Source organism: Lithobates pipiens, unplaced genomic scaffold (assembly GCF_037356315.1).
Source record: "Lithobates pipiens isolate NorthernLeopardFrog02 unplaced genomic scaffold, aLitPip1_a1.2 Scaffold_28, whole genome shotgun sequence".
Taxonomy (NCBI): domain Eukaryota; kingdom Metazoa; phylum Chordata; class Amphibia; order Anura; family Ranidae; genus Lithobates; species Lithobates pipiens.
In genome coordinates, this window is record NW_027507789.1 from 138,701,230 (window position 1) to 138,716,217 (window position 14,988).

The 14,988-nt window shown below is 43.4% G+C and overlaps 1 protein-coding gene across 1 annotated transcript in view; it reads right to left on the reverse strand.

Annotated features, from left to right (window-relative positions):
- The window catches only part of TSEN54 (tRNA splicing endonuclease subunit 54), a 108,483-nt gene that overhangs the window by 25,252 nt on the left and 68,243 nt on the right, over positions 1–14,988 (reverse strand). Inside the window, exons 8-9 of the mRNA XM_077459605.1 lie at positions 3,674–4,290; positions 3,439–3,499 (exon numbers count right to left, since the gene is read on the reverse strand). Of these exons, the coding sequence (XP_077315731.1) occupies positions 3,439–3,499; positions 3,674–4,290 (678 nt within the window). The remainder of the gene's footprint in view (positions 1–3,438; positions 3,500–3,673; positions 4,291–14,988) is intronic.

Consider the following 14,988-nt stretch of genomic DNA (forward strand, 5'->3'; position numbering starts at 1 on the left):
CTGAGTGAGTGTCTACAATTGTCCCTATCCCTGTACATTGCACACTCACATCCGTCTCTACCCTCAAGGAGCCCACAATCCAAGGTCCCCATTCATATACTAGGGCCAATTTGGGACAGAAGCCAATTAACCTACCTGCATGTCTTTGGAGTGTGGGAGGAAACCAGAGTACCTGGAGGAAACCCACGCAGGCACAGGGAGAACATGCAAACTCCAGGCAGGTAGTGTCGTGGATGGGATTGGAACCAGCGACCCTTTTTACTGCTAGGTGAGAGTGCTAACCACTACATCACTGCCCATCCCTCCTTACTGCTACTGGCTGAGGGGCTCTTTCCCGCAGGACTCACCACCCTGAAAGGTTCTGTGCTATCCAGCAAGTAGTGCCTGTGGTCTATGTTGGCTCCCAGGTGCAGAGGAATCTGCTCTGTGTCAGTTGGAGCTGCTGCTAATGGCGCTGAAACCGCTCTGCAATGTGCTCAGGCTCAAAAGAAATGGACGCCCAGCGCCCAGCATAAGGACATAAAGCACTAAAAAATGCCCGCCGGAGTACAGGGACACATTCTGCCGCTAGAGCAAGCTGCAAAAACTTGTTCAGGCTTCTAGAAAATGGCCGCCCGCATCCAGTATAAGGACAAATCACAAGGAAAATGGCTGCCGAAGCACAGGAGAGCATGATTTCCCTTGCCCATACCTAAGATGGCCGCTGACACTGAACCCATGAGGGACAGAGCTAAAAAATGGCAGTGCTCAGCGATGCAAAGATCACAGACACAGCCTCCATGCACCCCCAGGGACATGATAAACAGGACTCAGGGCACAGCCAGCCAGTGCAGCCTCCCCAGAGGTGAGGACCCCCCCAGAGAGCCCCTTCACATGACACACACACCGCTAGTCAGCCACAGGCAGAATCCCCCACGGGGGGGGGGGGGGGGGATAGGGACAGGGAGAGAAGAGAGGGAGGTGAGGGACCCCGGAATCGACCTCCCAGGGAATGCCCAGCTGCTCAGCCCCACCAAGGCAGGGAAAGCTGTACTTACCAGTCCTAAAGAGCTGGGAGACATTATATTACAGACCCACTCTCTGATCAGTACAGGGTGGCTGCTGGCCTCGGCACACTGTGACGCAGACATCAGTAGCCCGGTCATATGTGCGCCCTGGAGCATTAATGCTCACCGACCACCTCTGGAGCTGAGGTTCGCCATGGCCGACCCAGAGCGGAAATCTGGTCTGCAAACACTCGATGGCCAGGCTGGGGAGACTACAAGGATAAGGGTATCCAGCCTGTCACACAGCCGGCTGTTGATAGCAGATCACAGGATCTATCATCTTGCGCAAAAAGCAAAGCTTCTGAAGAAAAGACAGATCAATGGGCCCGTCAGGATTCCTAGGTTCTTCTCCTTCACTAGGTAAAATAAAACTGATGACTGCATGGCAGGCTGGGGGGTTGTTACCTAAGGGACCGCCCTTTGGGCAGAACTGGAAAGTTGTGTTTTACATAACATGTAATGCCTAGTATTCTCCTAAAGGTGGCGTAACAACCCAATGGCTAAGAAAGGAGCTGTGTCAGTAGGTGAATATAACAGAAAGGCCCGGGTACCATTCCTTAGGCACAAATAAAGGACAGCTGAATGGATCCGGTCAGCATGGCTAGCCCCAGCAAGTATTGCTCCAGTGGAGGTCAGCACAGCACATCTTTACTCATGACCAACACCTTAGACACTGGCAAAAAAACTGAGGTACTCTCGGTAATGGGAGGGGTTATATAGGGAGTGCACTTCTGGTCTTAGGGCGTGCCAATGTCCATCACCTACTGGTGGCCTATTAACCCACATAGTAACTACTATAGCTCTGTGTCCCCTGATGTATGAAAATACATTTTTTTTTCTCATTAAATTTTTTATTTTTACATTGGTCTTTAAAAAAAAAAAAAAAGTGTCACTTTTATTCCTATTACAAGGAATGTAAAAATCCCTTGTAATAGAAAAAAGCATGACAGGACCTCTTACATATCAGATCTGGAGTCAAAAATACCTTAGATCTCATTTTTACACTAAAATGCAATAAACAAATGAATAAATAAATTATCCCTTTAAGAGCTATGGGCAGAAGTGATGTTTTGACTTCGCTTCCGTGCTGCAATGGTATGGAGCCAAGCGGGGGACATCTTCCCCTCACTCAGCTCCATGCCAAGCAGGGGACAGAACCAAACCCCTCCACCGGCTAGGGCACTGGAGAGCTGCAGTGGGGGCCGCATGGTCCCTCTCCCACCACGATAAAAGTAATCTCACTGCGAATCTGCCGCTGAGACCACTTTTATCTGAAAGCAGACCGCCTGCTAAAGAAGTGGATATGGAAGATAGCTGCTGCCATAACAATGGTATTCCACTTCAAAGAGCTGCCATGTAATACCGGCGGGCGGTCCGTAAGTGGTTAATGCATTCTATGCATTAAAGAGATTGTAAACTCTGAAAAAGAAGAAATCGCATACTAGCTCATTATGAAACACCTTAGATCGAAGCTGTTGCAGCAGCGTTTTTTCTGGGTTTGTGGGCTCCGGTGCTGTGATTGGCCAGAGCCGCGATGACATCACAGACCGTTCACGGCACGGAGCTCGGAAGTAACGGCACCCCGTGGCCGTTCGTTCAGAGCGCCAGTGATGTCACTAGCTGCGTGTAATTTAAATATCTCCTAAACAGTGCACATTTAGGAGATATTTTCACTACCTATAGGTAAGACTTATTATAGCCTTATTATATAGGTAAATGTCAGTGGAGAAAGTTTAGTTCCTCTTTAAGATAAAAAAAAAAAAACTGTGTGCAGCAGCCACCCTCAGCTCCTCGAATACTTACCTGAGCCCCATCTCGATCCAGCGATGTTGTGCGAGAGACTCGGCTGTCTTGGTCTCTCCCTCCTGATTGGCTGAGACACATGCCATTGGCTCCCGCTGCTGTTAAAGTCGGTGAGCCAATGAGGAGAAAGAGGGGGCAGGGCTGAATGGACACACAGAGCAGCGGCCCAGCCCATAATAATATATCATAATGGAAAGTGAGTTGCGTTGAAATGCTGGTCTCACTGGTGAAGTGAGCTGTATGCAAATATAACTTGTTGCATAGACATTGAGAAGTGAATTGTGGGTGCTGGAGATAAGGTATCACTGGGGAGTGGGCATAGTGTGTGCTGGAGACAGGATACTGGGAAAAGATCCAAGTGTGTGGTAGGGGTGGGATTTCTCATGTAGACCCTTGCACTGTTCTGCTAAATTTACATCTGGGGGAAAATCCTCCAGCAGTGAAACAGGAAGTTGCAATTTCCAGAATCCCTTTTAGTACTATATATAGGATAGTATAGATTAAATAGATAAATGATTATATATATATCTTGTAATAAGTTGTATTTTACTCACATAGCAAGAGAAAACCACAGGTACTCAGTACTTACCTCTTACTATCATCCAGTATAGTAGACTGGCTCATTACTGTGATCTTTTCCAAAACAGAAGCTGGATACAGAAATATAAACATTAAAAACTAAAATCCTATGAATATGAAACCACAAGGATAAAATGACAAGACAGAAAAACATACAAATATTCACACTTTTCACTAAAATGTAATACAAAGAGATTTAAAAGTAATTGTAAAAATAGAAGTACATGCATATGCAACATCATCACCTGTAGATTTAATAGATCCAGGCATCAGCAGTGGTTGAACAGTACTCTTCCAGAGATGTGGAGGTCTATCCTGGTCCTGCTGACATGTCTTCTCCTGCAGGAGAGTCTTGTATTCCTTCCAGTTGGTGCATTTCTTTACTTTAGGGTCAGCATTGATACTGATTTTATACTTGCGCTCCCAGTCCCATTGTTCTTGCTCTCTTCGAGATGCCTTCTCCCTACGCAAGTTCAGCTTCCCTAACCAACTTGATATGTCCACGGGACGCCCAGACACGTTATCTGGTAGCAGAGTCGGCTCTGGGTCTCTAAGCTTAACACAGGGTTGATCAGGGGCACAATTTGGAAAACAAAGTTTGGCAAAGTCCCATTGAGAATTGGTTGGGAATGTTGATCCTGATTTGCATGTTTCTAGGTCAAGTTGGGAAGTCTTACATGGAGATTTTACATGGGTATCTGAATGGCGGCTGTCTATTTCTCCAATGGCTTGTTGACTACTCTGATGTAAGGGCACTGTGGAAGATGTTGTATTCTCTTCATCGGGGGAGAAGGTACTAGCAGCAATCACGTTGATATGTTCTTTGCCAGTGTTTATTGAGGTTTCAGGCTTTGATCCTAAACTGCAAATACAACAGTACTTGATTGTAATTGTCATATTTTATTTTAAAGAAACCCAATACTAGATACAACATTAAAAAAAATATGAAAACACACAAGATCAATTCTAAGCCACTATGTTCCTAAAACCAAAACCTAAACATAGTTTCTGGGTAAAGCACCCTCCAACTTAATTCTGTGTTTTTTTTCTCTTTCTGAATTTATGAAAGGAGTTAAAAGGCAGAGAGTTTTTCTCATCATGATGCATTCTATGAATTAGGAAAAAAAGTCTTCTGTGTGTAGCACCCACACCAGCACCTCCTGTTACTTACCTAAGCCCCCTCTCTGTCCAGCAACGTCCACAAATCCCTTGCCTGTCTAGGACCCTCCCCCGATTGGCTGAGACACAAAAATGGCACTATTGACTCCTGCGGCTATCAATTAAAGTCAGTTACCCAATCAGGGGAGAGAGAGGGGCGGGCTGAACAGCAGATTTGTGCACGGACCTGCAGCTCTGCTCGGGTACCCCCATAGCAAGCTGCTTGCTGTGGGGGCACTCGACAGGAGGGAGAGGCCAGGAGCAGCAAAAAGGGACCCGAGAAGAGGAGGATCCAGGCTGCCCTGTGCAAAACTAACTGCACAGAGGAGGTATCCATGACATATTTGTTATTAACCACTTGACCACTGGGCACTTAAACACCCTTAATAACCAGACCAATTTTCAGCTTTCGGTGCTCTCACATTTTGAATGACAATTACTTAGTCATGCAACACTGTACCCATATGAAATTTTTGTCCTTTTTTCAAACAAATAGAGCTTTCTTTTGGTGGTATTTAATCACCGCTGGGTTTTTTATTTTTTGTGCTATAAAAGAAAAAAAGACCAAACATTCTGTAAAAAAAATTAATTTTTCTTCGTTTCTGTTATAAAATTTAGCAGATTAGTAATTTTTCTTCATAAATTTTGGCCAAAATGTATACTATTACATATCTTTGGTAAAAATAAAGTACAAATTGGTGGATATTATTTGGTCTTTGTGAAAGTTATAGAGTCCACAAGCTATGGTGCCAATATCTGAAAATTGATCACACCTGAAGTACTGACGGCCTATCTCATTGCTTGAGACCCTAACATGACATAAAAGTACAAATACCCCCTAAATGACCCCTTTTTGGAAAGAAGACATACCGAGGCATAATGAGTTTTTTGAAGTTGTCATTTTTTCCTACAATTCTTTGCAATATCAAGATTTTTATTTTTTTTTAACAAAATTGTCATATTATCAGGTTATTTCTCACACACACTCCCGAGTATGGCGATACCACATGTGTGAGACTTTTACACAGCGTGGCCACATACAGAGGCCCAACATGCAGGGAGCACCATCAGGCGTTCTGGAGCACCCAGGCCAATTCTGACATTTCTCTCCTACATGTAAAAATCATAATTTATTTGCTAGAAAATTACATAGAACCCCAAAACATTTTCTATGTTTTTTTAGCAAAGACCCTAGAGAATACAATGGTGGTCGTTGCAACTTTTTATCAGCAATTTTTCGACCGTGTTTTTTTGGGAAAATAAACAGTTTTGTGCTTAAAAAAAAACAAAAAGAAAACAGTAAAGTTATTCCAATGTTTTTGCACAATGTGAAAGATGAAGTTACGCTGAGTAAATAGATACCTAACATGTCACTCTTCAAAATTGCACACGCTCATGGAATGGTGCCAAACGTCGCTACTTAAAAATCCCCATAGCTGACGCTTTACATTTTTTTACTGGTTACATGTTTTGAGTTACAGAAGAGGTCTAGGGCCAAAATGATTGCTCTTGCTCTAACGTTGGGCGGGACCTACGTATATGTGTTCGCTTCTGCATGCGAGCACATGGGGACAGGGGCGCTTTACTTTTTTTTTTTTTTTTATTGTTCATTTTACTTTATTTTAGTTTGACATTTTTTTCCCCAAAAATAAATTTTTTGATCACTTTTATTCCTATTACAAGGAATGTAAACATCCCTTGTAATAGGAATATGGCATGAAAGGTCCTCTTTACAGTGAGATATGGGGTCAATAAGACCCCGCATCTCACCTCTAGGCTGGGATGCCTGAAATAAAAAATAAATAAAAAATTCTGGCTTTGATCGTATTGGCGAGTCGGTAGAAGCACCGAAGGAGCGGCGGGGGAGGGGAGGTACGACCCCTCTCGCCTCCTGTAAGAACGATCAAGCAACGGAACAGCCGATATGATTGTTCTTATGGTGTAGGGAATCGCTGGCTGAAAAAGCTGATATCTGAATGATGCCTGTAGCTGCAGGCATCATTCAGATATCCCCGCACAAATTCAAGGACATCATATGATGGCCCGAGGGCGGGTGGTTAAAATGCATTTTTTTTTAAACACAAAGTTGTCCATTTATACAATATTTCTAACACATAGAATATACATACCAAAAATGACACCCCAAAATAGATTCTCCTACTCCTCCTGAGTACGGCGATACCACATGTGTGAGACTTCCACAGCCTGGCCACATACAGAGGCCGAGTACAGCCAAGCATGGCCGGGTATCACCAAGAATGGCTGAGCATGGCCAAGTATTGCAGGGTATCACCGAGTATGGCTGAGTATGGCTGAGCATGGCCGAGTAAGGCTGGGTATTGCAGAGTATAACCGGGTATGGCTGGGTATTGCAGAGTATCACCGGGTATGGCTGGGTATTGCAGGGTACCACCGAGTATGGCTGGGTATTGCAGAGTATCTCTGGGTATGGCAATTTATGGCAGAGTATTGGCAGGATATTGCAGGCTATTGCTGGGTATTGAAGAGTATTGACAGGGTATTGAAGAGTATTGACAGGGTATTGCAGAGTATTGGCAGGGTATTGGCAGGGTAATGCAGAGTATTGGCAGGGTAATGCAGAGTATTGGCAGGGTAATGCAGAGTATTGGCAGGGTATTGCAGAGTATTGGTAAAGGTATTGGCAGGGTATTGCAGAGTATTGGTAAGGGTATTGGCAGGGTATTGTAGAGTATTGACAGGGATTTGAGGGGTTCATTTTCGATGAGCAGCGATGTGGGCACTGCAGATCCAGACCACAGCGCTGCTGACACCGATCTCTTCCCCCTCCGCTGTACCGATCAGTACAGAGAGGGGAGGCAGGAACCGGCGTCATAACATGACGCCGGTTTGTTTACAAGTGATTGCTCCGTCATTTGACGGAACGATCACGTGTTAAAACGGCCGCGATGAGCCCGGCGGTCACGGATGCTCTCGAGTGCGTGCCCCAGGGGGGTGCGTAAGAGTTGAATTCTGAGAAAACGTCAGACGACGGCCTCTCAGAGATAAACAACAGCCCTGTAGCCGGCATTCGGCTATGGGCCGGTTGTTAAGTGGTTAAAAAAAAATAAAAAAAATCACAAGACTTTACAATCATTTGAAGTATGATAGAAATCACCTAAATCCACAATGTGGGTCCCTCGCCGGATTCAAATCCAGCATGGCAGATACGCATTTTTTTTAACCCTTTCCCGCCGAGCGTACGCAGATATGCGTACTCGGCTTCGGGGGGGTATACCGGGATGATGCCCGCACCTGCAGGCATCATCCCGGTACAGTTTTATTGCAGCAGGCAATTGGCTATCCAGGCATAACAACCGATGCGGCTAAAAGCCGCTCGGCTGTTATGCCGGAGGAGCCTCCCGCCACTGTTACCGGTGCTCCCGCTCGATCGGGGGCACCGATTCGTGATCAGACGCCTCCGGCTGCTGGGGAGGAACTGGAACGAAGCCGTAATCGGCTTCGTTCCAGTCTCCTCATCGTAAACACGGAAGCGACGTCATGACGTCACTTCCCGTTTACTCGGCTGCCAATGGCGCCGGTTTTAAAAAAAATCCGGTATTCAGAATCGCCGTTTTCGGCGATCTGAATACATTGAAGTGTAAAGGAGGGGTTTTAGACCCCCGATCCCTCCATAAAGAGGACCTGTCACCACCTATTACTGTCACAAGGGATGTTTACATTCCTTGTGACAGCAATAAAAGTGATCAATTTTTTATTTATTTTTTTAAACAATTTAGTCATTTTAAAAAGAAATAAAATAAATAAAAAATTTTTTTTAAAGCACCCGCCGTCCCCGCGAGCTCGCGAAGCAAAGAAAACGCATACGGAAGTTGCGCCCGCGTATGTAAACAGTGTTCAAATCACACGTGAAGTATCGCTGCGATCGTCAGAGTGAGAGCAATAATTCTAGCACTAGACCTCCTCTGTAACGCTAACCTGGTAACCGTAAACAAAAATGTAAAGCGTCGCCTATTGAGATTTTTAGGTACCGTACTTTGTCGTCAATCTACAAGTGCGCGCAATTATAAAGTGTGACATGTTTGGTATCTATTTACTCGGCGTAACATTATCTTTCACATTACGCAAAAAAATTGGGCTAATTTTACTGTTTTTTTTATTTATTTTTTATTCATGAAAGTGTCCCTTTTCCCAAAAAGTTGCGTTTAAAACACCGCTGCGCAAATACCGTGTGACATAAAATATTGCAACAATCGCCGTTTTATTCTCTAGAGTCTCTGCTAAAAATATATATATAATGTTTGGGGGTTCCAAGTAATTTTCTAGCAAAAAATATGGAGTTTAACTTGTAAACACCAAATTCCAAAAACAGGCTTAGTCATGAAAGGGTTAATGAATGAACACATGCATTCCTTTCCTGAATGAACACACTGAGTAATCGTGATACCAATCACTCCTTTGTTCATTCATAACTGAAGCATAGTAAAATGTGTTCAGTTTATGAATGAGCAAGAAGCTTCAGAGTGATTACAATTCATTCATCTTAGCAACTCAGGCTGCAAAGAAAGGGACTGATAAATCTATATCCTCAGTCACTTCTGGTGAAGGCAGGAGGTTCTGTCAGATAGGCTGTATGGGGCCCCGTGATTCCTAACAGCAGCCCTGTATTTTACCACCGACGCCCCCAACGCCCCAGTGTGAAAGTAGCCTGAAATATCACATTGGTATAAGTATCCAGATCCTTTGCAACAACACTTGAAATTTAGCGTAGGTGCCTCCCATTTCTCTTGATTATTGATGAGATTTTTCTACATCTTGATTGGAGCCCACCTGTGGTAAATTGATTGGATGTGATTTGGAAAGGCACACACCTCTCTAAAAAAGGCCTCAGAGCTGACAATGCATAGAGAGCAAAAGAGGCCAAAAGAACTGTCTGCAGAGCTGAGACACAGGATTAGGGCTGAAACAACTAATCGATTAATCGACAACTAATCGGCCAGTAACAAAATGGGGTTAAAAAAAAAAAAAAAAGAGCCCTTTATAGTACAAAAATGTAATCGCTACTGTAAATAGTACTTTCACTGTTCTACAATAAAAAAATGAACCCCTTTCAGTAGCGATTATCTGCTTTTTTGTACTATAAAGGGCTAATTTTTATTTAGTTTTTTTAACCCCATTATGTTACTAAACATCTTAGACCTGGTTCACATCTATGTGTTTATTTGTGCTTTCTGTAGAAATGCACTACAGTTCATTTACATGGTTTCCTATGGGACACGTTCATATCTTTGCTTTTTTTCAGCCGATGCATATTTGGAAAGGGTCAGGGACTTAACGCAAAATTGAGCTTTTTTGGTTCAATATACTTCAATGGAGAAGCTGCAGAAAAGAATGTAATGTGTTTTTGCAGCAATTTGTGTTTTTTAACCTGCCCCAAAAAAATGCAAATTGCATTAAAATCATGTGCGCAAAAATCAAAACGCACAGCAAAAAGTACTGCAGAAACAGATCAAAAGCAAAAACTGCATAGGTGTGCACCGAGCCTTATGCTGGCGACACGGATCAATTTTCAGGTGAAAATTTTTTGTACATTCGCTGAATGAAAGAATTCTGTTTGAAATTTTCACTTCATTTCTGAACAAAAACAACATGCACTGAAAATTCCTTTGAACAAGAAGTTTTCTATTTCCAAATTTTCCCATCACTGTAGTTGAAAATGAACATCAATTTGACCCACTATTTTGTTAAGGTTATTAACCGATTAATCGAAACAATAATCAGCCAACTAATCGATTATGAAAATAATCGTTAGTTGCAGCCCTACACAGGATTATTGCAAGGCACAGATCTGAGGAAGGCTACAAAGAAATGTCTGCTGCACTGAAGGTTCCCAAGAGTATAGTTGCCTCCATAATTCTCAAACGGAAGAAGTTTGGCACAACCAGGACTCTTTCAAGAGCTGGTCACCAAGCCAATTGGGGGAGAAGGGCCTTAGTAAGAGAGGTGACCAAGAACCTAATGGTCACTCTGAGCTCCGTGACCCTGTGTGGAGATGGGACAAAGTTCCAGAAGGACAACCATCACTGCAGCCGTCTACTAATCTGAGCTTTATGGCAGAGTGGCTAAACGGAAGCCTCTCCTCAGTGCATTAGACATTGCTTTTACTTCCTCTTTTTCCCCTATAAAGTAAACGCATAATGGGCTAGCATGAATCGCACTTACCTACAAACGAAGCCCGGGATGCCCCCGAGGTCCCCGCTGGTGGCTACGACCATCTTCACCCCTCTTCCTTCCAGGTCCATGGACTCCGGCTCTGACTGGAAGGAGACACGGGAGCCGATGGCACGGGCCCTTTAGAAATGGCACGATCATGCCCTTTCTTCAGTGTGCATGCGCCGATGAGACCATGCAGGTTTAGTAGATATTTCCTGTACCTACAGGTAAGCCTCATTATAGGCTTACCTGTAGGGAAAAGTGGTGTGTACGGGTTTACAACCACTTTAAAGCACCAAAAGGGCTCTCAGACAGCGGGAAACAAGATTCTCTGGTCTGATAAAACCAAGATTGAACTATTTGACCTTAATTCTAAGGCTTTATGTACACTACAGCTATTTCAATTTAGGAGCTTTTGGCATTTTTTGCCAAACCTCCTAAACTTAACTCCATAAAAGCCTATGTGGCCATGTACACATAGGTTTTTAGGATCATTTAGGAGCTGATGCAGTTAGGGGAGGTTTAACCTCTCTCATTCAACCTCTCCTGAACCCAGTAAGAACGTTTTGACTGCAAAACCTGGAAAAATCATGCCATGATTTTGCTGCCTTTTGCGCTTTCCCGTGGCAGGCGATCATATTAGGCTATGTGTACATGATGCGTAAACGTTATGTCTGAAACCAGAGACCGCACATAACCTGCCCAATACCACCCCAACAGTGAAGCACAGTGGTAGCAGCAGCATGCTGTGGGGTTCTTTTTCAGCAACAGGGACTAGGAGACAGGTCAGAGGGAAAGTTGAATGGAGCAAAGTACAGAGCTATCCTCAATGCATAAAGGTTATGCCCTGTACACACGACCGGTTTTCCCATCGGAATAAACTCTGAAGATTTTTCAGACGGAATTCCGCTGAAACTGTCCTGCGTACACACCAAAGTCCAATTGTCAAAAACATGGTGACGTACAACACGTGCGATGGGACTAGAAAAAGGAAGTTCAATAGCCAGTAGCTAATAGCTTCCATCTCGTACCTGCTTCAGAGAATGCATAGTTTTTGGTCCGTCGGAACAGCATACAGACAAGCAGTTTTCCCAATAGGAATTGGTTCCGTCGGTAATATTTAGAACATGTTCTATTTCTAGGTCCGTCAGAATTTAAAAAAAAAAAGTCAGATGAGGCATACACATGATCGGAATATACGATGAAATGCTTCCATCTGGCTTTTTCTGTCGGATATTCCGCTCATGTGTGCGCACCTTTAACCTCCCTGGCGGTAATCCCGAGTCTGGCTCGAGTTGGGATTTTACTAACAGGAGTGGTAACCCCCGAGCCACTCGGGATCGCATCGCTGGATGCAGAGAGGACACAGGGAGAGTTACTTACCTTGTCCCCTGGATCCAGCGATGTCCTCCGCACTGTGTGATCGAGCTGTCCTCCGCTCAATTCACAGTGCCGAATGCCGCCGAGCTCCGTTCCCTGCGACGTTACGGCGCACGGGAACGGAGAACGGCGGCAAATTCAAAAAAGTAAAAAAGACACAAAACACACACAGCACTATAATCTTACAGATGACAGTACTGTATTAAAAAATGACACACCCCCTTTGTCCCTAATGGTCTGTGCAGTGCCCTGCATGCACTTTTATATTATATACTTTTATATTATAAATACTGTTTTTTATGGCTGGAATTTGGAGATTGTCCATAGCAACCAGAAAGTGTCCCTTTTTCAGTGTTTTAGGATTTGATTACATTATTGAATAATTTTTATTATTATTATATTATAAACTTTATCATACCCGGGATGTCTGCTAGAGTCTGGTTTGAACAGATTTAAGAGAGTTATTCCTAAGAATTACAGGACTACAATATAAAACGCCAAACTTCCATGCAAAATAATTGTACTGCTGTCAGCACCTAAAACCAGAACTAATCATACCGCCAGGGAGGTTAAACACAACGATCCTAAGCAAACAGCAATGACAACACAGGATAGCTTAGCGACAACTCTGTGAATGTCCTAGAGTGGCCCATCCAGAGCCCTGACTTGAAGTCTATGGAACACCTCTGGAGACCTGAAATTGGCTGTTCACTGATGGTCCCCATCCAACCTAACAGAGCTTGAGAGGATTTGCAAAGAAGAATGGTGGAAAATCCTCCAATACAGGTGTGCAAAGCCAAAGGTGCTTCTACAAAGTCTTTGGAAAACAGCGCTGTCCAAAAAATTGCTCAATCATTCAAAAAAGAGCCTAAGCCAGTGAGGCAAGCTCTAAAATTAATAGTAAATTAATTACTAATAATAAACTAAGTATAAGTTCTTGCTGCAACACAATGTGAGATACCCACAAACACAAGCCAAAAAATAAAGCTGCGCTAAAACTTATAAAGTGAAAAAACTAAAAACGTGATATTGTGACATATTAGATCTTAGTATCACATACTAAACAATGTGTGTAACCAAAAATTGTGCAAAAATTATTCAAAATTAAAACACATTAAAAACACATAAAAAAACACATAAAAAAAGTCCAGGGGAAGAGAAACGCAAAGAAATAAATTAATTCAGTTCATTGAAGTGACTCTTTAAAACACCCTTTAGATGTATAGCAGGTGCACCCAAAGAGAGAGTTCTATCCACCACCGAATTCAGTAAGGCTTACCAGCTGACAAGATCTCTTTTTAGGGAGATCATACAGGCTTGATAATGAAACGATCACTCCTGATCTCTCCAATGGGTTCTGCTGGCGTCTCCAACTCCTATGGCTTCTTGTTAGAGCATCTTGAGACATGAAAAGTTGCAACGATCGCCATTTTATTCCCTGGAGTCTACAGCACAAAGGAAAGATCAGCCTTAAGTCCGATGCGCCGGCCGGACGCAAACGGACAAACTCGTCGTTCCTGGGTACAATTCCTTCGTAAGGGGTGACGTCAGCGCAATCGCTCAGCCCTACGCGTTTCACAAAAAATTGCGTCATTAGTTTTTTATGTGTTTTTTTATGTGTTTTTAATGTGTTTTAATTTTGAATAATTTTTGCACAATTTTTGGTTACACACATTGTTTAGTATGTGATACTAAGATCTAATATGTCACAATATCACGTTTTTAGTTTTTTCACTTTATAAGTTTTAGCGCAGCTTTATTTTTTGGCTTCTACAAAGTACTCAGTAAAGGGTCTGAACATTTAAGTACATGCAACATTACTTTTTTTTCTTTTTAAAAAGTTTACAGACATTTCTAAAATTCTGTTTTCACTATGTTATTATGGGGTACGGAGTGTAGATTCATGACAAAAAAAATAAAATAGGATTTTTACTACAGCTTACCTGTAAAATCCTTTTCTTGGAGTACATCACGGGACACAGAGTAGCCATAACTAACTGGGTTATACGCCACTTATAGGTGAATGGGCACTGGGAAACCAAACAAAAAGATAAGAAGTCCTCCCCTATATAACTCCTCTTACACAGGAAGTACTTCAGTTTTGGAGCAAGCAATAAACTTCCCAGACAAGAAGGGAGGGATCTCTGTGTCCCGTGCTGTACTCCAAGAAAAGGATTTTACAGGTAAGCTGTAGTAAAAATCCTAATTTCTTTATCATACATCATGGTACACAGAGCAGCCATAACTAACTGGGACGTCCAGTTAAGTGGCTGTAAACCCTTACAAACCACTTTGACCTACAGGTAAGCCTAGATTAAGGCTTACCTGTAGGTCCAAGAAATATCTCCCAAACCTATACGGTTTAGGAGATATTTGCCTGAAGACGGGCACCACTGTCTACGGCACATGCGCCATAGACAGCGGCGCGCAGGCGCACTGAGCGTGGCATCCTCGATAACGAAGATGCCGCGCGTCTCGGCTCCCGTGCCCATGCGCGGGAGTGACGTCACCTCGGCTTCGTCGAATGACAGCGGTGGAGCTGCGAGACCCACCAAGAAGATGGATGCGGCGAACTACAGGGGACAGTGGTGACTTCGCTGGCTCCTGTGTCAGATAAGCGACACATAATGGGCTACTATGCAATGCATAGTAGTCCATTATGCTTTGCCTTTGCAGGGAATGAAAGAGGAAGTAAACTCATCAGGGTTTACTTTCTGTTTAGGGGACGGCCAAGCAATACTCTTTTAGGGGAGGGAACCCATTATGACCAAATAAACACCATCTGAACAACAGGATATATATTGCTGCCTGCAGTACACTGTGTCCAAAT